The 25,653-nt window shown below is 48.2% G+C and overlaps 2 protein-coding genes across 2 annotated transcripts in view; both read right to left on the reverse strand.

Annotated features, from left to right (window-relative positions):
• Positions 1–569: 569 nt before the first annotated feature.
• Positions 570–13,636, reverse strand: LOC107108834 (chromosome unknown open reading frame, human C5orf49). The gene is made up of 3 exons (XM_015409354.1): positions 13,461–13,636; positions 6,825–6,941; positions 570–810 (listed from the first exon to the last, which is right to left on the reverse strand). Exons 1-3 carry the CDS (start codon positions 13,629–13,631, stop codon positions 631–633), a joined length of 468 nt encoding a protein of 155 aa, XP_015264840.1. The 5' UTR covers positions 13,632–13,636; the 3' UTR covers positions 570–630.
• Positions 13,637–21,377: 7,741 nt separating this feature from the next.
• ADCY2 (adenylate cyclase 2 (brain)) overlaps positions 21,378–25,653 on the reverse strand; it is a 200,078-nt gene continuing 195,802 nt past the window's right edge. Inside the window, exons 23-24 of the mRNA XM_015409355.1 lie at positions 25,465–25,589; positions 21,378–21,828 (exon numbers count right to left, since the gene is read on the reverse strand). Coding sequence (XP_015264841.1) covers positions 21,676–21,828; positions 25,465–25,589 — 278 coding nt within the window. The 3' untranslated portion in view covers positions 21,378–21,675. The remainder of the gene's footprint in view (positions 21,829–25,464; positions 25,590–25,653) is intronic.

The following is a 25,653-nucleotide window of genomic DNA, read 5'->3' on the forward strand; positions in this document are numbered from 1 at the left end:
CATATCTTTCCTTAGCTGAGGTGCGTCTTAATTGTTCACGGAAGACAAAGGTTCACAAAAACCATGTTTTCTGCAGCTGCATTGAGGAGAAAGCCTGCTTTATATAACTGGTACAATAAGACATCACTGTCGTTTCCAAGGCTAAAAACAAAGTCACAATTGAGCAAGGGTAGGAGGTGACTGCTCTGACTTGGTCTTTTTCTAAGATCTGGTTCTTATGGTATGAATTGGCCTTGTAACCCGCAGATCTTTAGCCGTTCTCGAGAAGAGGAAGGTACTGATGGAGGAACACATAGCTTCCTTCACTGAGCAGGGATGTGCGAGATACAACCCGAATCCTCTTTTTGTAGCAGTAACTGCCACCTTTTCTAGATAGCATCACCTGATGTCATGCTGTTCACATCAATTCGGTTGCTAATTGCTCAAGTTTATAGCCTGTAGCACACCAAAGCAAGGCATGGCCCATTTAATTTCGCTTAAAAATTCTGTAACGAATTCATAGGATGACACACAGCATTGGAAGGGATCCAAAATCACAGCGACAACCTAGAAAGAATACGATTGGGGGAAGGAGAGATCGACCCCCAAGGCAAAGGAACGTTCTTGGCTCTGTGCTGGGGCAAGGGGGCCTTAGATTGGGTCAAGGCTTTGGTTAGATTTTTCGACCAAGCAAGTGATTCCATTCTTCCTATAGAATTCGGCTTGCACATGGTTGATGCGCACGTGGTCTCGGATCAGCTCTTCCACGGGCCTCTCAATGCGTCTCCCATACACAGAGGAGTCCAAGACGGGCACGGGTCTTGCTTTTTCCTGTTAAGAACATTTTTAGATGTTATTACTTGGTGTGGCTCGCAGTGTTCCCTCTAAGCTGAGTTAGTGTGAGCCAGCTCACAGTTTTTTAGCCTCCGGCTCACACATTTTTGCCTTAGCTCAGGAAGGAGGGGCCTCCAGAGCAAACGAATTCATGCAGCAGCCAAATCGCCTGCTCACAACTTTAATGCCAGTAGCTTACAAAGTAGAATTTTTGCTCGCAGGACACCACAGCTTAGAGGGAACATTGGTGGCTAGACACCCCCCCCCCCAAATGAAAGTGAGAAAGGGCAGAGGTAGACACACAAATGCTGTTAAAAATGGTGGCCAGGTATCGAATTCCCCCCCTCTCTCACTGTTACATTGCTCTCCTATGTCTTATCCTCACAACAAACCTGTGAGGTAGGCTAGGCTGAGAGTGTGTGACTGGTCCGAGGTCACCCAACGAGCTTCCAGGGCAGAGTGAGGATTCGAACCCACATCCTAGTCTGACACTTTAAACGCATCAGCACATTGCAAGTGCTCCTGGCCTCGTTTCACACCACTGGCTCTAACAGGCAGGGGAATCCCACCAGTAAGTCTATCCAGGGCTATTTTTGGGCAGGAACGCACAGGAACGGAGTTCTGGCTGGCTCCTGAGTTGGCCACGCCCAGCAGGAACTCATTAGCATAGCAGGCCAAACCTAACAGCAGAAACTCATTAGGACTGGCTACATTAGGGGTGTGTGGCCTAACATGCAAATCTGCTACAAAAAAAGCCCTGGGTTTTGACAACAAAGTAAACAGAATAAGAAGCAAAAGGTGGGTGTGGCTGGATGACCACAGTTCTGGTAACCGGGGTGTGTGGCCTAATATGCTAATGAACTGTGCTGCCAGGGGTGTGGCTTAATATGCTAATGAATTTTTCTGTTGGGTATGGCCTATTATGCTAATGAGTTCCTGCTGGGCCTTTTCTACAATAAAAGCCCTGAGTCTATCTAAATGTTAGCTTGAGAGACGACCGTTCAACACTGGAGAGTATCGACTAGGGATGCCCCAAGTTATGGTGCTGTTGGGCTATTACTGGACTCAAGTGGTTCTTGCTGAAGAGACCTTCCTCATGGAATGTTCTTCGGTCCCAATCTATTCAAGGCAGCCAAACGGTTTCTAAACAGTGTTCCCTCTAAGCCGAGTTAGTGTGAGCGAGCTCACGGTTTTTTAGCCTCCAGCTCACATATTTCTGTCTTCGCTCAGGAAGGGATGGCTCCAGAGCAAACTGATTTATGCAGTAGCCAAATGGCTCGCCCGCCACTTTAATGCCAGTCGCTCACAAAGTAGAATTTTTGCTCACAAGACTCCACAGCTTAGAGGGAGCGTTGTTTCTCAATCCAACTGCAGAAAGGTTATAAACGTGTGGAGAGCCATTTCTCAGTAGCCACAACCTCTGTCTTTATTGTCAAAACAGGAGACAGAGTTGCCACAGCTTCCACTACTCTCCTCTCTCGTTCACATGTCATTTAGGACTCCGGCTGACTCCATCCTCACTCCCATCAGCTGCAGCCGGAAGGACCCTCGGGCAATGCCACAGAGCCAACAGGAGAGGCTCCCGCCCCAAGGGGAGAATGGGCAGGAGAAGCTGGAGCTGCTCCATATCCTGCTCTGTGTGGACCGTAGAGCAATTTTCTGGGGGTGGGACCTCAAATGACCACTAGGCTTCCGTGGCCTGCAAAAAGAGGGGGGTGTTGATGTGAAAAACCACTGGCCGGTCAGGACAGAGCCGAAGCAAGCACGAAGGCATGCGCCGAGAGACGGTCCCACCAAGGAAAGCAGCCGGCCAGTGGAAAAGATGCCAGAAATACCACCGAGAAGGAAGAAAAAGCCGAGCCAGAAAAAGGACGCAGCGGGCCCACCAGAAGGGTGCTGGTAGGAAATCCCCACCCCTACAAGTATGTGGCCTTAGACAGGGTAAAAAGTTCTTAGAACATTCCTGTAAACCGCCCAGAGACCCCTAGGGGTTAGGGCGGTATAATAAGTCGAAAATTAAATAAAATAAATAAATAAATAAATAAAGGTTCCGCATGGTTAGGACTTTTATTTCGATCAAGGTGGATGGGCGGGGGGGGGGGGTCCAAGGATGGGATTCTCACAAATTGGGACACATCAATCTCCAGTTCTAACATATTTATTACGTAGGTTGTTCCCCCCCAGTTGAACCGAAACAGATGATAACCAGAAACCGAGCTTGTCATTCTTTTGATCTGTTTTTTAAAAAAAATCCTCATGATTTTGCATCCTAATTTAACAGACCGCTCCTATATATACAGCTATGATATGTAATTTCATTTCATTGTCTGACGAGGTTTGCATGGACACGAAAGCTCACACCTTGAATAAAACTTTGTTGGTCTTAAAGGTGCCATTGGACTCTGACTTTGTTCTTAGGAAGTTAGGACTTATTTAGTTCGCTAACACCCCACTGTTCACCCCAGCGGAAACCGAGGGTGGGGCTTGCATCCTTCTCCTCTCCATTTTATCCTCACAACCACCCTGTGAGGCAGGTCAGGCCGAGAGTGGGTGACGGCCCCAGGCAGAGGGCGAATCGGTATCTGGGTCTCCTGGGCCAGCACGCTACATACTCACCCTCTTTTGCTCCCTGTATTTTGCTCCCGGATTTGTTTCAAAGTGCTGGTTCTTACCTTTGAAGCCCTTTACGGCCAGGGTCTGACATACCTGAGGTACTTTCCCTGTACGTACCCCCAAGGGCACTACGGTCGGGGACGCAACATCTGTTGGTGACACCAGGCCCCAAGGAGGCCAGGCTGGCTGTTACTAGGGCCAGGGGTTTTTCGGTGGCGGCTCCTACCTGGTGGGAACGAGCTCCCGGAGGAGATCAGGGCCCTGCGGGACCTTGCACAGTTCTGCGGTGCCTGCAAGACGGAGCTCTTCCGCCAGGCTTTTGAGTAGAAGCCACCACTACCACCACCACCAACAACAACAACGAACTTGGAAACAGCAGGTTATTGGAATGGCCCATGACGATCAAACTGCGGCACTATGGCGTGCGGACACCACTGAGTTTAAGAACTGACTAAGTATCCTCTGGATACCATCTCTAAAACGGAAGATCATCCTTTGTAACCATCTTGAAGCACTTTATTCTGTCTATATTGTAATTGTGTGTTTTTATCTTGTTTTATATATCGGCATGCGTGGCCTTGTGGTTAGCCGCCCTGAACCCGCTTGGCGGGGAGGGCGGCCTATAAATTGAATGATTAAAAAATAAAGAAATAAATGTAGTGCAAATGTGAGCCTCTTCAAATAAATAAGCCTGGTTAAAATATGAAGTCGTCGACGGGAGGAGAACTTCGGAGTTGCCGTCTCTAATCCCAGCTGTGCTCCTGGGCCTTTCACAGCCTGACGGGCTTTCCCCCTTTCACGTGTCTCAGTGCTTCCTGTCAGGCTGCCCTTTCAGGACACAGGACCGTGGACAGAAGGGCGGGGGCTGTCACACTTTCTGGGACACCCCGGGTGTCCCTATTTCGCTTTGGATCTGTTCCTTAGCTTTATGGTCTGCCTTTAAAGGTAAAGGTTCCCTTGCTCGATAGCCAGTCGAGTCCGACTCTAGGGTTGCGGTGCTCATCTCCGTTTCCAAGCCGAAGAGCCAGCGCTGTCCGAAGACGTTTCCGTGGTCATGTGGCCGGCATGACTGAACACCAAGGCGCACAGAACGCTGTTCCCTTCCCACCGAAGTGGTCCCTATTTATCTACTTGCAATTTCTTGCTTTCGAACTGCTAGGTTGGCAGGAGCTGGAACTAGAGATGGGAGCTCACTCCATCATGCGGCACCCGGGTCTCGAACTACTGAACTACTGACCTTCCACAGCCTGCAATTCAGCGTCTTAACCACTTGGGCCACCGCAGCTCCGTGATCTGCCTTTAATCACCAACATTTCCTTGAAACATTTTTGTGCCTGAAACAAAAACATCGCACTGCGCTCTTGCTGGAATCAATGCATGCACACTGGCATAGGGGCTTCCAGAGTTTCACATCATAGATTTATTTCTACTACATTTCAATCCTGCCTTCCCTCCAGAGAGCTCAAGACAGTGTATGTTGCTCCCCTGTCTTCATTTGAGCCTCAGGCCCGTGAGGTAGGTCAGGCTGAGAGACACTGACTGGTCCAACGACAACCAAGGAGCTACATGGTTGAACAGAAACTCGAATCCAGGCCTCCTAGGTGTTAGGCCAATACTAGCATTAAAATCCATTCACAGCCACTTTCAGTCTCTCCAACAGTACAAAATCAGTTACTAAGAATGTTTGAGTCCTCCTGTGGCACCTTTAAGAACAACAACGTTTAATTCTGGGTATAAACTTTCATGTGTATGCACACTTCTTCAGACACATTTAAACAGACTTCGCCAACCATTACATTTGGGGTTAGTTGCCAGGAAGGGCTAATTAGAATCAAGATGTGTAAGTAACGGAGCAATAAGTATAGCTAAGACTGGATTAAAACAGATAGTAAGACCTGTGAATAGCAGCAAATTCACATACAGATGATAAAAGAGTTAACAAACAGATGTGAGAACTAAGTGACTTCGCATGTGTAGTGAGATAAGAACCCGTTATCTCTGTTAAGTCTTGGGGGTTCCTTGTAATTCAGCAATCTCCCATTCTAGCCTGTTTCTGGAATTCATTTGCAATAAAACAGCTACTTTGCGATAAAACAGGTACTGCTAATAATGGTGATACTCAGCAGTGCTTTAAACATTTTGAAAATGTTTCATACTACCTTGCTTAACTAGTCCTTACAACGAGGTTGTAATATTTCATGCCTCTAGAAAAATGACCTTTGGATTGTCAAAAGCTGATGCTTTAATATATCAATTGGCCTTTAAGGTGCCTTTTCCTATTCTGCTTATAAGGTAAAGGTAAAGGTTCCCTTGCTCGAAAGCTAGTCGAATCCGACTCCAGGGCTGCGGTGCTCATCTCTGTTTCAAAGCCGAAGAGCCAACGCTGTCCGAAGACGTTTCCGTGGTCATGTGGCCGGCATGACTAAGCACCAAGGCGCACGGAACGCTGTTCCCTTCCCACCGAAGTGGTCCCTATTTATCTACTTGCAATTTCTTGCTTTCAAACTGCTAGGTTGGCAGGAGCTGGAGCTCACTCCGTCATGCGGCACCCGGGGCTCGAACTGCTGAACTACCGACATTCCACAGCCTGCAGTTCAGCGTCTTAACCACTTGAGCCACCGCAGCTCCGTGCTTGTAAGGTAGGTCAGTCCTTTTACTATCCCTCTGCATTTAACAGACGGAGTGACCTGAGACTGCAAGGAAGTGGCTTGCCTAAAGCCTTAAAAAAGGTAAGCTTCAAGAGGAATCAGGCCCATTGCTTGAAACCAATTTTAGGGTGCGATCATATGCACAATTAGACCCGACACAGGTGCGAATGCCGGACAGATTTAAAGGGTATGATCAGACAACAACATCTGAGAAGCGCCCCGCAGCCGTCGGCAACCCGTTTTGCTCCGCCGCAGAAGCGGAGTTAAAAGACACCGGGTTGCTATGGTCCACGGATGGACTTTCCCTTGTCTTATCACTCCAGTGCGCTCTCATGGCATCGGGATGGTCCATTCATCAATTCCTTGTTTAAGCAAATCGGAAACAAATGGCCAAAAAAAACCCCGACTCACCCGCAGTTGCGTCTGATCACGCAGTGGCGGGCTTCCCCTGCAGCTTCAAAGGACTGTGTGATTGCGCAACTGCGGGTCAAATTCCTCCGGAGAGCCTTGCTCCCCCCCCCCCGGTTTATCTGGCACTTAATCTAATTTTAACTTCCTCATCTGAGTTTAGGATCACTGGTTAAAATGATTAACAAGGAGTGTCGGGGCACCTTCTTGGTGGGTGAACCTGGGCCAGTCCGCAAGCTCTCAGCCTAACCTGCCTCACAGGTAGGTTCACCCCTCTGAGGAACTCAGAGGAAACGTCAAGAAGCTGTACCACACACTCTGCCGAGTCCACAACTGAGTCACCTCATCGTTGATATGAAGTCCTCTGCTCTTCGCGTGCTCTCTGTCACATCGATGGAGTTTCGCATCATAGCCAACGGGTCTTTTAAAGATGCAGTCGTACAAGGAAACAGTTCCTGGCTTAAAATAATTGAGGGTTGGGGTGGAGGAGAGAAAGAACATGTCTCATTAACTCAAGGGTTTATGAAGCAGTGGTTAAGACACTGAACTGCGGGCTGCGGAAGGTTGGTAGTTCAGCAGTTCGAGACCCGGGTGTCGCATGACGGAGTGAGCTCCCGTCTCCAGTTCCAGCTCCTGCCAACCTAGCAGTTCGAAAGCAAGACATTGCAAGTAGATCAATAGGGACCACTTCGGTGGGAAGGTAACAGCGTTCCGTGCGCCTTGGTGTCTAGACATGCCAGCCACATGACCACGGAAATGTCTTCGGACAGCGCTGGCTCTTCGGCTTGGAAACGGAGATGAGTGCCGCAACCCTAGAGTCAGATTCAGCTTTCAAGCAAGGGAACCTTTACCTTTACCTTTATACTATTCAACTGACACAGGGGTCGGCAAACTTTTTATAATTAAAAGCCTTTGACAGCTATTAAAATAATGTTAAACTACAGGGTTCCCCCCCCCCTTCAATTGTAATAATCACATATATTTTCAAGGTGGTAGATGGAAATCCGGAGATCCTCTTGTCCAGAGGCTTGGTGAGGGCTGCCGGTAAGGCAGGGCTGGCCCTTGACAGGCTTTCATTGGCCCTGTGTCTGCCGCCTTGTCTCAGATAGGCAATGGTTCCCATGTTTTCAGTATGGTGACCCACAAGTTTACTTGGGCTGGTGACTCATCCAGGACTGGTCCAAGGTTTTTGGGCATTCTGGGCAAACGATGACGTTGGCAGTCAGTCAGTCAAAACCTTTATTGGCACAGATTAAAAAAGGGAAATAAAACATAATAAACCCCACAAATCTTAAATATACGAAGACAATCGTCCTGTTAAGTCGGCTGCTTAACAAACGAGTCGGAGAGTGATTCAGCAAAAGATTCAGCTTTATTCAGCAACTCGTAACCCAACTCCAACAGATCAACCCGAATAGCCAGAACAGCTTTAGCATCGAAGCTGTTCTTCTTTTAAACTCTCCCGGCTAATATAGCCACGCCCTATTTTACAATACCAACCTATGAGGTTGTACGGATAAGGACCAATCACAAGTGTTCCCTCTCATGGAACTGGATGTTGGTGATTGGTGGTCTCTTCCTGGGCTACCAATAGTAATTGAGGGATTGGGATCCTAGCCCAGGATGAAGCTTCACATAGTGTTTCAATCACTGCGTTTACATACATACATTGGCACATTGAACACACCACACATCCCACCAGAGCTTTAACCTTTATCTATCTATCTATCTATCTATCTATCACCTGTATATTCCAGCCTATCCCATGATGGGCTCAGGGCGGCTCACAACAAGGATTAAACAAGCAATATAAAATTAAAACCAATTAAATAAAAACAAGATGACAAGCAGCAAATAACATCTATCCCAAGCAGCCTAATTCACGTCTTGTTAGATGTTGGTCGGCTAGTGGGCATCTGTAGGCCTGCTATGGGCAGGGGAGGTCAAGATGATTAAAAAAAACCCACCGCCTCAACCAGAGCCCTGGGAACAGTTCCGCTTTACAGGCCCTGCGGAATTGTAGCAAGTCCTGCAGGGCCCTGATCTCAATCGGGAGCGTGTTCCACCAGGCGGGGGCCAGAGCAGAAAAGGCCCTGGCCCTGGTTAAGGCTCATCAGATGTCCTTCAGGCTAGGGACTACTAGAAGGTGTTCAGTGGAGTGCAAGGCTCTCCGGGGCATATACAGAGAGAGATACCTTATATTCTCTAACCCTCATAGCATCTAACCCTCATAGCAATAGAGAGAAACCTTGCCCACCGCAAAGGTGATATGAGGGTGGAGATTTGATGCAAGGATACTAGTAGGCTTGCCAAGTCCCCCCGGGGGGCGGGGAAACCCCCGCCCCAGAGGCCCGTTCCCCGCCGGCGGCGGATTGGGCCCCGGGGGGAACCCCACCCCGACGTGTGCATCACCTGGAAGTGACATGACCACGCCAGTCATGCTGGGGGCGGGGCCACGGTCATCCGAGGGAAAACTCTATGGTTTCCCCTCGGATGGTCGTGGCCCTGCCCCCAGCGTGCCCGGCATCGTCACATCACTTCCGGATGCTCCAGACTCCGGACGGGAGTCCTCCGCTCCGGAGGAATTTACACTTGGCAACCCTAGATACTAGTCTCTCTTCTGGGCAACTGTGCCTATGGATCAAAAGGGGACTGATTAGGACACCCCGTATTTTGTTGTAGAATTCACAACTAAGCAAGATGTGGGCAATTGATTCTGTTTTCCTGCTACTACATAGACAGGTCCTTTCAGGGTAGAGAACATTTGCAAATCTACCATCAAGGACCGCATATGGTAAAGCTTCGAAGCATGCAAGCATAAAAGCTCGTCTTAATGATGGGGCTGTAAACTGTAAAAAAATAGGCTGCTATAAGCCCATTTCTCGATGTTATGTTGAACTTCAGAGGGGAGCAATTAATACTGAAACAGAGAGTTTGTTTTTCACTATGAAGGATACTCTGCCTCAAAGTTCTAAATATTTGAGATTCACCTAACACAAGTCAAAGGAGATATCAACAGATTGTATTTTTCTCAGTATTGAGGTTGGCCAATTAGATGTAAATGAGTCTGACAGCAGCAAACAGACATAGCTCTCAGGTTCTGTTCTAAAGTAAAGGCATAACCAGAATTTTAAGGTTGATAGCTAAGCTCTAGTCACTAAGAGGTGCTGCCCTGTCTCAAGGCACATGGCTGCATAATTTACGCAATTTGGCACTCCAAGGATATGCCTGTCAAGTCCTGGATGCAATTACAGGTAAAGAGTTATTCTCACAATAAGATGTGTTCTCAACCCAGTTTAAGACAATGACCATCAACCGCACGCAGAGAAGGGTCTAAATCATTCAAAAATAAATTAAATAAACAGGGTGCCAAAATGCAGCCTTCTTGGACCCCTTGATTTGTCAAAATCTTAAGTGTTAATGTACCGGAATTCCCATGTCTTACTTGGCAACTGGTAGAGGAGTATAGTTTCCGGATGAGCAAAAGTAATTGTTTATCTGTTCCCATCATATTCAGTTTAACGCACAGGAAGTTCCTGGGTTTAGAGTCTGTTGTGTATGCTGACCGCCACCGGGGGGCCAGCGGTCAGCCAGTGCTGCCTGAGCTTGACTCTGGAACAACAATAGGGGCTAGGCTCCTAGTCCCTCCACTGGGGAGCCAATGGGATCCGTGGCAGGAGATTCAAACCCACCAATGGTGACCAGGGGGGTGTCCCCAGGGATGTATATAGTTGGCCCCCGGGGCCGTTTGTCCCCTGTCTTGTTGTGTGCCAAATAAAGCGTGCTATGCACTACGTCATCGTCTGTCGTCTATCCATGCGGCAACCCACTACACAATAGAGTCAAAGTCCCCTTTTAAGTCAAGGAAAGCAGAAAATATTTCCCCCCCACACCTGAACCAGAGTATTTCTCCACCAAACGAGCAAGGGTTATACAATAAGAACATAAGAGACGCCAATGTTGGATCAGGCCAAAAACCCATCCAGTCCAACACTCTGTGTCACACAGTGGCCAGAAATACTAGTGCCATCAGGAGGTCCACCAGTGGGGCCAGGACATTAGAAGCCCTCCCACTGTTGACCCCCCCCAAGCACCAAGATGACAGAGCATTCCTTGCCCCAGAGTCCCTATCTATACCTTGTGGCTAATAGCCACTGATGGACCTCTGCTCCATATAAGAACATAAGAGATGCCAATGTTGGATCAGGCCAAAGGCCCATCCAGTCCAACACTCTGTATCCCACAGTGGCCAGAAATACCAGGTGCCATCAGGAGGTCCACCAGTGGGGCCAGGACATTAGAAGCCCTCCCACTGTTGACCCCCCCCCCAAGCACCAAGAAGACAGAGCATCACTTGCCCCAGAGCCCCTAGCTATACCTTGTGGCTAATAGCCACTGATGGACCTCTGCTCCATATGCTTATCTAATTCCCTTTTGAAGCCGTCCATGCTTGTAGCACCCACCACTTCCTGTGGCAGTGAATTCCATGTGTTAATCACTCTTTGGGTGAATAAGTACTTCCTTTTATCCGTTCTAACCCGACCGCTCAGCAATTTCATGGAGTGCCCACGGGTTCTTGTATTGTGAGAAAGGGAGAAAAGTACCTCTTTCTTTACCTGCTCTTTCCCATGCATAATCTTATAAACCTCGATCATGTCACCCCTCAGTCGTCTTTTCTCCAAGCTAAAGAGCCCTAAGCGCTTTAACCTTTCCTCATAGGGAAAGTGTTCCAACCCTTTTATCATTCGAGTTGCCCTTTTCTGCACTTTTTCCAAAGCTATAATATCCTTTTTAAGGTGTGGTGACCAGAACTGCACACAGTATTCCAAATGAGGTCGCACCATTGATTTATATAGGGGCATTATGATATTGGCTGATCTGTTTTCAATACCCTTCCTTTTTTTAAAAAAACAATTTTTATTAGGATATATCAATAAACCGAACTGTACATCACCTTACAAACTGTCATATATCCCTTTCTCCTAATAACCCACCCCTTCTGGCTTCCCACAGTGCTCCAACCTCCAGCCCAAATCTTCTATTTCCCCCTCTTTTCCCCCTTACTCATTAATCAAATTCTACAGGTAACATATCTTTTAACTATTGTTCTTATATGTTTAAACTTATTCTGAATGGCCCTCTTTCTTCAATAGTTATCAAAGCAAAATAAGTTGTTTTTTACATCCCAATATTTCTCGAAGTATTCTTTAAAGTCCTTCCAATCTGTGAAAAATTCTTCTGCTTCCTGATTCTTAAGCTTTCTTGTCATTTTATCCATTTCAACCATAAAGAGTAACGTTTTTAGCCACTCCCAAATTTCGGGAGTTCTTTCTTGTTTCCAGCCATTGAGCATATGTCATTCTAGCAGTTGTAATCATATACCCCATCAGAGTCCGTTTTGCAATGTTGACTTCTTCCATTTTAAGTCCCAGAAGTAGCATTTCAGGTTCAATACCCTTCCTAATAATCCCCAGCATAGCATTTGCCTTTTTTATTGCAGTCACACACTGTCTCGACATTTTCAGTAAGTTATCTACCACAACTCCAAGATCTCTCTATTGATCAGTCTCTGCCAGTTCAGACCCCATCAACGTGTATTTATATTTAGGATTTTTGGCTCCAATGTGCATCACCTTGCACTTGGCCACATTGAACCCCATTTGCCATGTTGACGCCCACTCGCCCATCCTTGACAGATCCCCTTGGAGTGCCTCACAATCCTCACTGGTTTTCACCACCCTGAACAACTTCGTATCATCCGCAAATTTAGCCACTTCACTGCTTACTCCCAACTCCAAATCATTAATGAACAAGTTAAAAAGCAGTGGACCAAGTACTGATCCCTGCGGTACCCCACTGCTTACCACCCTCCACTGAGAAAATTGCCCACCTACACTCACTCTCTGTTTTCTATGAACTAGCCAGTTTTTGATCCATAAAAGAACTTGTCCTTCTATCCCATGATTTTTGAGCTTACTTAGGAGCCTTTGATGAGGAACTTTATCAAAAGCTTTCTGGAAGTCAAGGTAAATAATATCTATTGGATCCCCCTTGTCCACATGTTTGTTCACCCCCTCAAAGAACACTAACAATGTAGAATATAGCATGTAGAGAGGATCATTTCTTTAGATCACTTGTGCACTCTGGCCAGTATGCGCCTCTTGCTGCTATTGCTGGCTCCGTGCCACGGGGACCTATCGGGGCAAAAAGGAGCCTTGGGAGAGGCACCTCACACGCCCCACCAGTGGGGCCAGGACATTAGAAGGGGTCGAGGGGGCCCAAGATCAACTTGGACCCCTCCCCATTGGCATGTTTTGCAGGTCACTCACATCAGAGCTGTGATGGAGCACACCCGCCTGCAAGTCGCCAAAAACCAGAAGTCGGGCTGAGAGAGCTCTCTTGAGAACTGCCCTTGAGAGAACAGCTCTGACAGAACTTGTGACTGACCCAAGGTCACACCAGCAGTTGCATGTGGAGGAGTGGGGAATCAAACCCGGTTCTCCCGGATTGGAGTCCGCGCACTTAACCACTACACTAGACTGGCTCAGAGGATTATCACATACTTGATCTGTCTGGGAATGCAATTTGCACCACTCCGGCTGTTGCCAAATATACTCCAGCTGTTCTTAAAGTTCAAGCCATTGACATTAATTCAGCATTAGGATAACCAAGAAGCGATCCTGTTGAACGTTCAGTGCGTTTTAATTGATGCAATTTTAAAATGTGTTGATTTTTCTTCTTTTAAATTCAGGAATAATAGTTTCTTTGTATTTTAACTTTACAAAAATTGCCTAGAAAGGGGGTCATATAGAGCTTTCAGAAATAAAAAGAAGTTAGTCTTTAAGGTGCCACTGCACTTGTGTTTTATTTTGCTACCACGGACAAGCACAGGTACTTTGCCCCCCGTCTTTCTCCCCATCTTCCCCCATCCCACTCCTCTGCCCTCCAACTGGATCCCCTCCCCCCTTCTGTACATACCTTGCACTCCTGGTGGAAATAACTGAGCTCCGGGGGGTCTGTGCGCCGGGGTGGGATGTAGCTGAAAGCAGACTGCGCAGACAGTGGAAGCTTATGCTTTCGGATCAGTGTCTCATTGACACCCTCCTGTTCCTCCTCCTCCTCTTCCTCCTCCTCCTGGGCTCCTTGCATTGTGGAGCCAAGCTAAATTTCTTTTCCCGGGAGGCAGGCAGGCAGACTGGCTGGGTCCCAACACTCTCCCCCCCAGCTTGTTGCTGCTGCTGAGTTCTCTGGTTACTAAGAGACACACTCTTGTGTCCACTGTGATGTCAAACAACATCTAAGGGGGGCTGGAAGACCGAGAAAGGCAGCTGTGTCAAGGAAGGACGGCCACAAGGCACAAGAATCTGTAGTGAAGGAGAGCGATATTGTTGATGTGGTGCATCAAAGGCGAAAGTCAGTGTCTCTGGGGATGAACGAAAGCAATACCTTTTCTGAAATGCGCAGCAGCTATCAGGGGCAGATGTGTCCTTGTGAGGGCTCCTGGAGGTGAGGGAGAGACCCACAGGAAGAGACCCAGCTCTACTGAAGGGGTGCAGAAAGTTTCAGGCTTGTAACGTGAGCTTTGGTTGAACTTATTGTCACTGACCGGGAAGGGGGGGGGGCAGGCTGAACGCACAAGGAGAGGCTTAAGGGAAATCGAACAAGGGTCTGTTTTTTGCCTGTTCTTGGTGCCATTGAACCAGAATGGCTGAGAGGTCCACAAGCTGAAAATTCAATCTTGCAGTAAAAAAAAACACCACACCACACTTCTAGTTCTTAAAGGTAAAGGTTCCCTTGCTCAAAAGCCAGTCGAATCCGACACTAGGGTTGCGGTGCTCATCTCCGTTTCCAAGCCGAAGAGCCAGAGCTGTCCGAAGACGTTTCTGTGGTCATGTGGCCGGCATGACTAGACACCAAGGCGCACGGAACGCTGTGACCTTCCCACCGAAGTGGTACCTATTTATCTACTTGCAATTTCTTGCTTTCGAACTGCTAGGTTGGCAGGAGCTGGAACTAGAGATGGGAGCTCACTCCATCATGCGGCACACTCGGGTCTCGAACTGCTGAACTACCGACCTTCCACAGCCTGCAGTTCAGCAACCACTTGAGCCACCACAGCTTCGAAAGTAAAGGTTCCCTTGCTCGAAAGCCAGTCGAATCCGACACTAGGGTTGCGGTGCTCATCTCCGTTTCCAAGCCGAAGAGCCAGAGCTGTCCGAAGACGTTTCTGTGGTCATGTGGCCGGCATGACTAGACACCAAGGCGCACGGAACGCTGTGACCTTCCCACCGAAGTGGTACCTATTTATCTACTTGCAATTTCTTGCTTTCGAACTGCTAGGTTGGCAGGAGCTGGAACTAGAGACGGGAGCTCACTCCATCATGCGGCACCCCTGGGTCTCGAACTGCTGAACTACTGACCTTCCACAGCCTGCAGTTCAGCGTCGTAACCACTTGAGCCACCGCAGCTCCTTCTAGTTCTTACAGGATTATAAACTCAGTCTTGTAAAGATAAGGGCAGTGCTTGCTGAAATCCCCAAGTGCAGCAGAGGACAAAAGAGTGCTTCCAGGAGTTAAGGGGGTGTCCTGCCCATGAGTCATAGAAGTAGGGTGGAAGAGGAGCAAATACATGTTCATTTGGGATGCAGAATTCATTCTGGTCTCAGAATTTAGAGTGGAATTTGAGCAAGGGAAGCTGGAATGCTACCTGTTAGACCTAGGGATTCCAGAAGACCTTGATGTATGCAACAAATCTACAAGCCCAGGGGCATACGTAATTAGAATACAGGCCTGAGGCCTTGGTGTGAAATTTTTCATGTGGAAAATGCTGGCAGACATTTCAGGACATAGCTTCTATCGATTTTGGTCCCTTCAGGTATTGGTGTTTGCTCTGTATTTATTTATTTATTTATTTATTTAATTATACCTTCGATTTATATACCGCTCTGACCCTGAAGGGTCTCTGAGCAGTTTACATACAGGTTCAAATACCAATTCCCTATCTAAGGCCACATAGTACACACAGGGACGGGGCTGCCTACCGGCACCCAGGTGGCAGGGCTTGCTTTTCTCCGGCTTCCGGCTCCTTCTTCCAGGCGGTCTTCAGGTGTCGAGGCTCCGTCTCCGGTGTCAGGAGTAGGTCTTTCAGTCTGGTGGCTTCCTCCAGCGGGCCCGTCCTGGTGCGCGGTTCGTGACAGCTACAGCCCCGGCTAACGTCCATTTCCGGCTCCGCTGCGCCTGCACCACACATCACCGCGCCTTCCGCGACTCCACCTCTGCCTCCATCGGATTCCACCACTCGGTGATGGGCTCACTGGCCACCAGGGCTTGCCTCGCCAACCTCGCCGCCGCTCCGCCACTCCGCCGCCTCACCACTCCACCGCCGCCGATGCCTCTGCCACACACCTCACATGGAGGAGGGTTAAATCTGACACGGGCAAAGCTTGTTGTGTTTGTAGCACTGGAGATCAGAAGTCAGAGCACCTGGGAACAGTTGAGGCATGCACCATGTTTGGGAGAAAGAGAGATGAAGCATGGATGCAACATGAAGCATTTTGGTTATGGTTTTTCACAGCAATGAGGCATTCCGATTTCTGGCGGGAAAATCTCACTTGCACCAGTATCGGGCCCGAGGGTTTGATAATTAAAGTACTTTGATGTAAGTAAATCAAGCCAGGTTGTGATTTAAGGGAGCTGAGAGACATAAGAAGATTGGTGAGGAGTTCTGACACCAGGGTTTTAAATACTCAAATGAACCCATAAGGATGTGAGGATTAACTTAATTTCCTAAAGTACAACCTGGAATGTCAAAAGTCACACACTACATTCTCCCTGTTCATTTAAACCCTCTTGCTATGTGGTCACAGTTCTTATAGAGACATGGTTGGTCTACAGTATCAACAGAAGTATAGTGTCCAGTTTTGGGCACCACAGTTTAAGGCTATAGACAAGCTGGAATGTGTCCAGAAGAGAACAACAAAGATGGTGAGGAGCCTGGAGACCAAGTCCTATGAGGAAAGGTTGAAGGAGCTGGGTATGTTTAGCCTGGAGAGGAGATGACTGAGAGGTGATATGATAACCATCTTCAAGTACTTGAAGGGCTGTCATTATAGAGGATGGTACGGAGTTGTTTTCTGTTGCCCCAGAAGGTTGGACCAGAACCAATGGGTTTAAATTAAATCAGAAGAGTTTTCGGCTAAACATTAGGAAGAACTTCCTGACAGAGTGATTCCTCGGTGGAAGTGGCTTCCTCAGGAGGTGGTGGGCTCTCCTTCTTTGGAGGTTTTCAGGCAGAGGCTCGATGGCCATCTGACAGCAATGCTGATTCTGTGAACTTGGGCAGATCCTGAGAGGGAGGGCAGGAAGGGTTGCCTCAGTGCATAGTTCTCATGGGTCTTTCTTACACGCCCAGGGGAATGCTGATCGCCACTTTGGGGTCAGGAAGGAATTTTTCTTCGGGCCAATTTGGCTGGAGATCCATGAGGTTGTTCTTCATCTTCTGGGCATAGAACAGCGGTCACTGGGGGCGTGGAGGGGGAGGTATTTGTGAATTTCCCGTATTGTGCAGGGGGTTGGACTAGATTATTCTGGATCCCTTCCAACACTATGCTTCTATGTTCCCTATACATTTGTTGAAATTTCATGTTATCAGTCAGGGGAGCCCAAAAGGACACTTCTGAAGAGGTGTGGGCATAGGGGGATGGCTCTCCCTATAGCTTGTTTTTGAGAAGGACAGTTTCTACAGTGACTGTTTGGGCCAGTTTCACGACCCAACATGCCCAGAGGTGTCACATCTAAGATATGGTCTGATTGGCATTAGGGACAGTGGTTGTGAAATGTCCTAATGTTCTGGGACGAACTTTGGGAAACGTGGACCAAAACATATTCAGGAGTTGAACTCCTGGCCATTTTAAAGGGTAACAAAGAAAGCCAAAAAGGATGACATGACACATACGGATTAAGAGGAATCCATGTGGAATTTGTGGTTTTTCCTTAAACTCAACATGACCAGGCAAAGAGTTATTGCCAAATTTCACATGTCTATACTGGGAGTATATAGTGCTGGAGAAGACTCTTGAGAGTCCCTTGGACTGCAAGGAGATCAAATCAGTCAATCCTAAAAGAAATCAACCCTGACTGTTCCCTGGAAGGCCAGATAATGAAACTGAAGCTCAAATACTTTGGCCACCCAATGAGAAGGGAGCACTCGCCGGAGAAGACCCTGATGCTGGGAAAGACTGAAGGTCAAAGAAGAAGGGGAGGGTAAAGGATGAGATGGTTAGACAGTGTCATAGATGCCACGAACATGAAGTTGAGCCAACTTCAGAGGACGGTGGAAGACCGGAAGGCCTGGCGTGATCTGGTCCATGGGGTCGCAAAGAGTCGGACTCGACTGTGCGACTGAACAACAACAAATACTGGGAGACCATCAAAAACAAACTGGAAAAATCCAGCACTGGTTGTAGAACAAATTTGGCCTGGGAGATGTCAGTTTATGGTATGAGAGGGAAGATATCTTGAAAAGGGTATTAAAGTGGCAGCAGAGCTCTGAAATGCAAGAGGGGAAAGGCCTGTGGCCCCTCCCTTGCTCCCTGCTCTTCTTCGGGTTATCACATACCTCCTCCTCTTAAAAATCATTCTTGATTTTTAAGGATTTCCCCATTGTTGACTTTAGCACCAGTTCTCTGGTTGATCGTTTCGTGAATTTTAAATAAGTTTCCCCTGGGAGTTTATTTTTCTTTATAAAGTCCGGATAAGTCCTGTACGCCACATCCATTTCCTTAATTAAGTCTTCCTGTTTGTCATCCATTAGTGGGGCCAAGGCAACCGCCAAGAGTTCCTTTAAGTCCTCATTCTTATCCTCAGGTATTCCATGGAAACGTAGAACATACATGGATCTTTCCAGCTGGAGCTGTAGTAGTTGTGTTTTATCCGAGGATCTTTCCTTCTCTGCTTCATCCACTCTTTCATTAAGACTCACAGTCTTGCATTCTCTTCTGGTCAAGACTTCGGTCACATAGACCCGTAATAAATTTGAATTTGAATACTCTCAGTCTGTTTTTCCATCTTTTTCAACGTTTTCTCAGTTGCTGTGTCTCACTTGTCCATTTGCTTTAACTGCTTTTGCAAATTGTCCAGTTTGGTGTTGAGAGTAGTCATCTGATCCATTAGAGGGTGCAGTGCATATGCTAAGAACGAAGAGAAGTCTGTAGATGCTTCCTGGTTCTGGGAGGGAGTCATTGGTATGTTATTTCCGGTCACCAGTTTTTTCTCTCCGTCCTCTCCCAGCCATAATATCAACAAGAAGTAAGTTTTCCAAAACAAAGCAAAAGTTATACGTTTTAATTCCGCTTCATATATTTTAGCAGCTTTTGCGTTCGCTTAACTTCTTATGCGCTTGGTTTGGCTCAAAGTCTCTTTATTTTTGCTTTAAAACTGTTTTTTTTACAGTTTACTCCTATGGGGGGGGCTTGAAATCTCCTCCCCCCGCGCTTCAAACTTAGGCGCTTCCAATGACTACCAAGGCTCCATTCGCTTATTTTTTACCTGAGCTCTGCTTAACTCACAGTTTGTAGCCTTGGAGATCTTCTGGGAGTCTTCTCTATGAGTTTGGTCGTGATCGCTTGCTCCGGCAGTCGTCTCTGGGCACCATACTGGCTCCGCAGAGACGGTACCTATCGGGGAAAGTGAGCCTCAATTCCTCGGGCGTCCCCTTGGAAGAGGCTCTCCTCAGCTCCCCAGGCTGGGGGTCTCCTACAGAGACCCTGGGGGGGTGTCCGGGACGAACTCGAGCCCCTCCCGTCAGCCGGGTCTCGGCACGTCTCCATCCGAGCAAGACAAGACGCATCAGAGCAGCGAAACGCTTAAACCAGAAGTCCGGGATTTATCATGGTTTCTGTTTGAGGGGCTAGTGTGTTTTTTTTTAAGCTGAGGAACTATTGAAGAAATTATGTTTTGGAATTTTTATTTTAAAATTTATCCTCTTGGGTTAGGAATCCATAATAAGAAACCGAAAAGAAGGAATGAACTTTGTTGTCTTAAACTCCTCATTGTTGCACAGCTGAAATAAAGTAATTAAATAATATTTGGGTTATGACTGGCTCCTTTCACAAGGATTTTTCTTCCTTTGCACTAAGAATAAAAGACCCCTTGTGATTCAAAGTTAGATGACAGCTAACGCATCCATTAGCCTTTTTACAGAGAAGCAAGCAACACGAAAGAAAGCCTAATGCCTAGCCAAGACGACGAAGTCTGAGTTTTTGATGAAAAGACACTCCACCCACAGAAATCTGTGTGAAAATTACAACTCTGCAAGGGAAACATTTTAAATCACAACCTGAAAGGCTGCCTACTCCCTTATGAACCCGCTCAACCACTACGGTGATCTTTGGAGGGTCTGCTTCACCTTCGGAGGTTAGACAGGATTAGTAGAAGTCAGCTGTGACTTCACTGCACTTCCCACCACCGCCACCAGCTGACTTCCACCAGACCTTCCTCCCTGTTTACGTGTCTGTGTCCGTATGTTTACATGTTTCCGTAACTGTCAATGCTCTCTCTAAGCTGTGGAGTCTTGTGAGCAAGAACTCTACTCTGTGAGCTTACTGGCATTAAAGTTGTGAGCGAGTGATTTGGCCACTGTATTAATTAGATTTCTCTGGAGCCCTCCTTCCTGAGCTAAGACACAAATATGTGAGCTGGAGGCTAAAAAACTGTGAGCTAGCTCACACTAACTCAGCTTAGAGGGGACACTGGTGATAGTGTGTGTGTGTGTATGTGTGTGTGTATTAATTTGTATTTTAAAACTTTTTATGTTAAGAACATAAGAACATAAGAGATGCCAATGTTGGATCAGGCCAAAGGCCCATCCAGTCCCACACTCTGTGTCACACAGTGGCCAGAAATACCAGGTGCCATCAGGAGGTCCACCAGTGGGGCCAGGACACTACAAGCCCTCCCACTGTTGACCCCCCCCCCCAAGCACCAAGAAGACAGAGCATCACTTGCCCCAGAGCCCCTATCTATACCTTGTGGCCAGTGTTCCCTCTAAGCTGTGGAGTCTTGTGAGCAAAAGTCCTACTTTGTGAGCTCCTGGCATTGAAGCTGTGAGCGAGCGATTTGGCTGCTGCATCAGTTAGTTTGCTCTGGAGCCCTCCTTCCTGAGCGGAGACCAAAATGTGTGAACTGGAGGCTAAACAACTGTGAGCTGGCTCACACTAACTCAGCTTAGAGGAAACACTGCTTGTGGCTAATAGCCACTGATGGACCTCTGCTCCATATGCTTATCTAATTCCCTTTTGAAGCCGTCCATGCTTGTAGCCGCCACCACTTCCTGTGGCACTTCCAGTTGTGATCATTTGTTTCCTTGAGGATTCTAAGTTGGGTGGAAAGGTGATGCACCAATGTTTTAAACACATAAATAAAATGTTCTCGGTGTTGGAACGTTGGCTGCAAGCTCTTCCAGAGCCAAGCCCTGCTTATGCCGTTAAGCATGACATGTGCAGACTCCGCTGCATACCTGCACAAATGAAACACAGAATAATTAGGAAAACCAAGTTTAAAGACATATATAAACTTTTAATAATGAGTTAGTTTTACAAAAGACAATGGCGTTAAAACATCGGACACATTCTGGTCCTGCTCCACATTGTGAATTCCTTCTGGAGGAGGAGGACAGTCAGGAGCTCCATTTTGTGGCGGTGGCTGTGAGAGTAAACTGGTGAAACACATCCTAAGTTGTAGTAGATGAAGGGACAGAATCAGGTATTACAAATTCAGGACTAGAGGACGATATTGGGGAGCTACCATAAATTCCAGAACTTCCCGTTCCTTTCAGGTTTATCGCCGTAAGACTGTTGTATTTTCATTTTCAGCCTTAACGTTATCATTATTTTTTTCGTTGTGTCCTTTCGAGTCACAAGTCCTTAAGGTCTCTTTTCCTCTTTCCCACGTCAGAGTTGACAAGGCCAGTTGTCGTATCTCTTCCCATCCTAAAGCACACGCTAGCCATCCCAGGACATTAAGACTACTGGGGTGCCTCGATGCTGGATGGTGGAACTGTAGATGTAACTACAGCGACATTTCTATAGACTAAAAGAGTTACACGCATGTTCATGGTATGGGCCGAAAAGAGAGAAAAATGTGTGATGCTTCTCCTCTAGAAAAGGTGGGGGCTGCCCACACCGCTGTGGCGGATCTCAGGATGCGACGGTCCCTTGTGAAAGAGATTTTGTCATTTCGGTATGGACAAAATAAGTCTGGAGTTCTCCTTTTCCTTTGACATTAATTATGCCTCGGCAGGTACAAATGTAGCCCAGGGTTTTTAAGATCTTACTGGTTTCTTCTGTGACCTGAAACACAAGAAAAGGGTTTAAATTTTCTTTTTTTTAAAAAAGACAGAAGACAAAACCAAGGTATGGGGTTGCCAACAGTGTTCCCTCTAAGCTGAGTTAGTGTGAGCTGGCTCACAGTTTTTAAGCCTCCGGCTCACACAATTTTGTCTTGGCTCAGGAAGGAGGGCTCCAGGGCAAACTAATATATGCAGTAGCCAGATCACTCGCTCACAACTTTAATGCCAAGAGCTCACAAAGTAGAATATATGCTCACAAGACTCCACAGCTTAGAGGGAACATTGGTTGCCAACCTCCAGGTAACGCCTGGAGAGCTCCCACCATTACACTCTATCTCCAGACTACAGTGATCAGTTCCCCTGGAGAAAATGGCTGCTTTGGAGGGTGGACTCCAATGTTCCCTCTAAGCTGTGGAGTCTTGTGAGCAAAAATGCTACTTCGTGAGCTACCGGAATTAAAGTTGTGAGCGAGCGATCGGGCTGCTGCATCAATTAGTTTGCCCCGGAGCCCTCCTTCCTGAGCGGAGACAAAACAATGTGTGAGCCGGAGGCTAAGAAACTGTGAGCTAGCTCACACTAACTCAGCTTAGAGGGAACAGTGGTGGACTCTATGACGTTATACCCCACTGTGATCCCCTCCCCAAACTTTGCCTTCCCCGGGTTCCACCCAGAAATCTCCAGGTATTTCCCAACACAGAGGAAGCAATCCTATCTAGGTATCTAGCTGTATCAGAGTCTCTTTCCCCCCTCTTTGCCCTGGAGTAGGAACAGCTGGGAAAATAAGTAAGAAGACTTCCCCTCAAACCCGTGCTGGCTTCACCTAAAAGAGGGAAGGAGGAACCCTACAGAGGGAGGTTGGTTCCTGCCGATATGAAGCTCATGGTCATTCCCTTCCAACCTTACCAGGTGCCTTCCTGCCAATGCAAGAGGAAGGCATTTTGCACCGGGGGAAGGCACTGCCATCAATGGAACGGAGCTACAGGGTCCGACCCAGGGTTTCTCTTGCCTCCATTGGGTGGAGCCAGCAAGGGTACAAGGGAAAATCATATATTCATGCGAGATGGCCATATCATGTTCCAAAGGTCACAATGTGCACCTCAAAAAAACAGATTATCTCTTGGGATCAATAAAATGCCAACCATTCCCAATAATAATCTTTAGGCTAACTAAGAACAGTTATTATGACTAATGCAAATAACAGCTTTTTAGGTTGAGGTATAAACCCTGGCAGGGAGTCTTTTGTGTGTGTTAACCTGTGGCGAAACGGGGACTCGCCCTCAGCCCTGGGAGACTGAGCAGCCGTTCGGTGGCTCACAAGCCCATTTCTGCCCGCCCACCCTGCCTGATGGGACGATCTCCTTTCATCAGTCGCTGCCACCACTCACTGAATTTACAGTGAGACCCCTCTGGCTGATTCCCCAACCTTGGGAAGTGGGTACCTTAATCTCTGGACACCCCCTGGAGAGTTAGCAACCCCTCTGAACCCCATTTCACTTCCCTGATCTTCCTTTGCCATGTGTCATGTGATGAGCAGGGAGGTCTACGTGGTCAAAGCACTACCAGGTTTTATTGTTCAAAAAGAAGGTTTAATTAAACTATGTACAAAGTTAGGCACAGACGTAACACGGGCACTTCAACCCAACCGGGCAGAAAATAAACAGGATCAAACCGCAATTCCTCTATCCCTACAAACCCCGATCCCTGATCTAAACATTTCCGTTGCAGGGCAGGATTCGCTCTCCCCCTCCTTGTCGTGGGAGTGAGACTGCAGCCCCTCCCTCAGGACTGGTCAGCAATACTGCCACCCTCCTGGCTCTCCACCACGATGTATAGTGGCTGGGATGGCCCACGGAGAGTGAAGGACCAGGAGCCCCACATAGGCGGCAGCCCCTCAAAGCTGTAGTTCAAGGCCAAGACGAAGGCCGGGACTAAGACTGATACTGGCCCCTCCCTGGATGGGCAGAAGCCTTTATCTGGGTCGGTCCAGAGGTCATTTTGGGGGGGATCGGGGGGGGATCGCAGTTCCCCCGGGTGAGGTACGGGGGGGGGCACATGACGAAGCCCCGCCCCCTGCATCCGGCCGCCCCGCTTCCGGCCCTCATTCAGCCAGGAGGAGGCAGGAGAAGAGGGAGGGTAAGTTGCTTCCCCCCTGCCCCTCCCCCCCCCTGCCTGCCTGGGGCCAGGGAGAGCCTTCGCGGGGCTTCCTTGCACTCCCGCCGGCCTTGCAGGTCCACTGCCGGGCCCCTCCACCGCAAGGCCGGCGGTGGCGGCCAGGACTGTTGGGGGCGGGGTGTGTGGCCTTATGACACACTTCCGGTGATGTCAGGGGGTGTGGCCTTATGACACGCTTCCGGTGATGTCAGGGGGTGTGGCATATGCTAATGAGTTATGCTAATGAGTTCCCCTAGCTCTTTTTCTACGAAACGACCCCTGGTCGGTCCGCCCCTGGAGTGGGTCCCTACTTTCCCGCATTTCTTCCTCAAAGCTGCTGGGAAATGTAGGCAGGGAGGTATGGCAGCCCCATTTTTCCCTATGGAGCACCTCCCCCCTCCAGAAGGACTTAGGGTTGCCAGGTCCCCTGGGAGGGTGGAGGTTCCCCCGCTAAAAGGGTCCCCAATCCGCCGGACTGGAAAAGGCCGGCAGGGGAACCCCACCCTCAAAGTGCCCGGTTTGGACCAACGTGCTGGGCGCGATGATGTTACCAGAGGTGACATCATTTCGCTGGGCACGTCGCTGGCTGACGCTCTAGCAATCAGCCTGAAAACTCTATGGTACCAGAGAAGAGTCGAGTCTCCCCCGCTATTACCTGTAAGTAACCTGGCAACCCTAGAAGGACTACCAGATTGATAGCCATTTTAAGGTAAACCGCTGCCTCTGCCTGGCAGCCATTTCGTTACATAGCCAAAGAAACAATTACTCCAAATGTTTATTTCCTGACACTCAGAAATCTGGTGAGCCCATTTCCCATTGGCACAATATCCTGCATTTTGGCCTACTGGTGGTTTTTAACCGTTAAAGGTAAAGGTAAAGGTTCCCTTGCTCAAAAGCCAGTCGAATCCGACTCTAGGGTTGCGGTGCTCATCTCCGTTTCAAAACCGAAGAGCCAGCGCTGTCCGAAGACATTTCCGTGGTCATGTGGCCGGCATGACTAAACACCAAGGCGCGCGGAACGCTGTTACCTTCCCACCGAAGTGGTACCTATTGATCTACTTGCAATTTCTTGCTTTCGAACTGCTAGGTTGGCAGGAGCTGGAACTAGAGATGGGAGCTCACTCTGTCATGCGGCATACTCGGGTCTCGAACTGCTGAACTACCGGCCTTCCACAGTCTGCAGTTCAGCGTCTTAATCACTTGAGCCACCGCAGCTCCTTTTAACCGTTAGCTGCATGCAAATGGCTCTGGCGGTGACGAGCTGCATGTTCTCTGAGGTTGGCTGGGAAACAGAGATACCACTATGTTTATGACCACCGTTTGAATACTTTCCTTTACAGATGCGACTGAAATGCACATCAGAGATCAATGAGGCCCCTGGACCGGCCTTGATTCTTTCTCCTCTGCACACCGGGGCTGTCTGTTTCTCATCGCACCACACAGGAGGTGTTGGCTTCAGGGATCTCACCAGGAAAGGAAGCTGTACCTGGATTTTATCTAAGACACCGGTGCTGTCCATCCGGCTAGCCACGTTAACAGTGTTGCCCCAGATGTCATATTGTGGTTTCTGAGCCCCGATGACACCCGCAATGACAGGTCCATGGTTAATACCTAAAGGGGGCAAGGGCAAAGTCAATGACTTTTTCTTAAACACAGTGACTTATCATATATATAT

This window comes from Gekko japonicus, unplaced genomic scaffold, assembly GCF_001447785.1.
Source record: "Gekko japonicus isolate JY-2015 unplaced genomic scaffold, Gekko_japonicus_V1.1 scaffold707, whole genome shotgun sequence".
In the NCBI taxonomy this organism is placed as follows: Eukaryota; Metazoa; Chordata; class Lepidosauria; order Squamata; family Gekkonidae; genus Gekko; species Gekko japonicus.

Excerpts from the sequence above, each read along its gene's own strand:
- LOC107108834 (XM_015409354.1), bottom strand. The coding sequence starts at position 13,631 with ATGCAAGGAGCCCAGGAGGAGGAGGAAGAGGAGGAGGAGGAACAGGAG. Across the intron at positions 6,942-13,460 it reads ATTTCCACCAGGAGTGCAAG|CCAGGAACTGTTTCCTTGTA; the intron begins GTATGTACAGAA and ends AATTATTTTAAG. Across the intron at positions 811-6,824 it reads GACTTCATATCAACGATGAG|GAAAAAGCAAGACCCGTGCC; the intron begins GTGACTCAGTTG and ends TGTTCTTAACAG.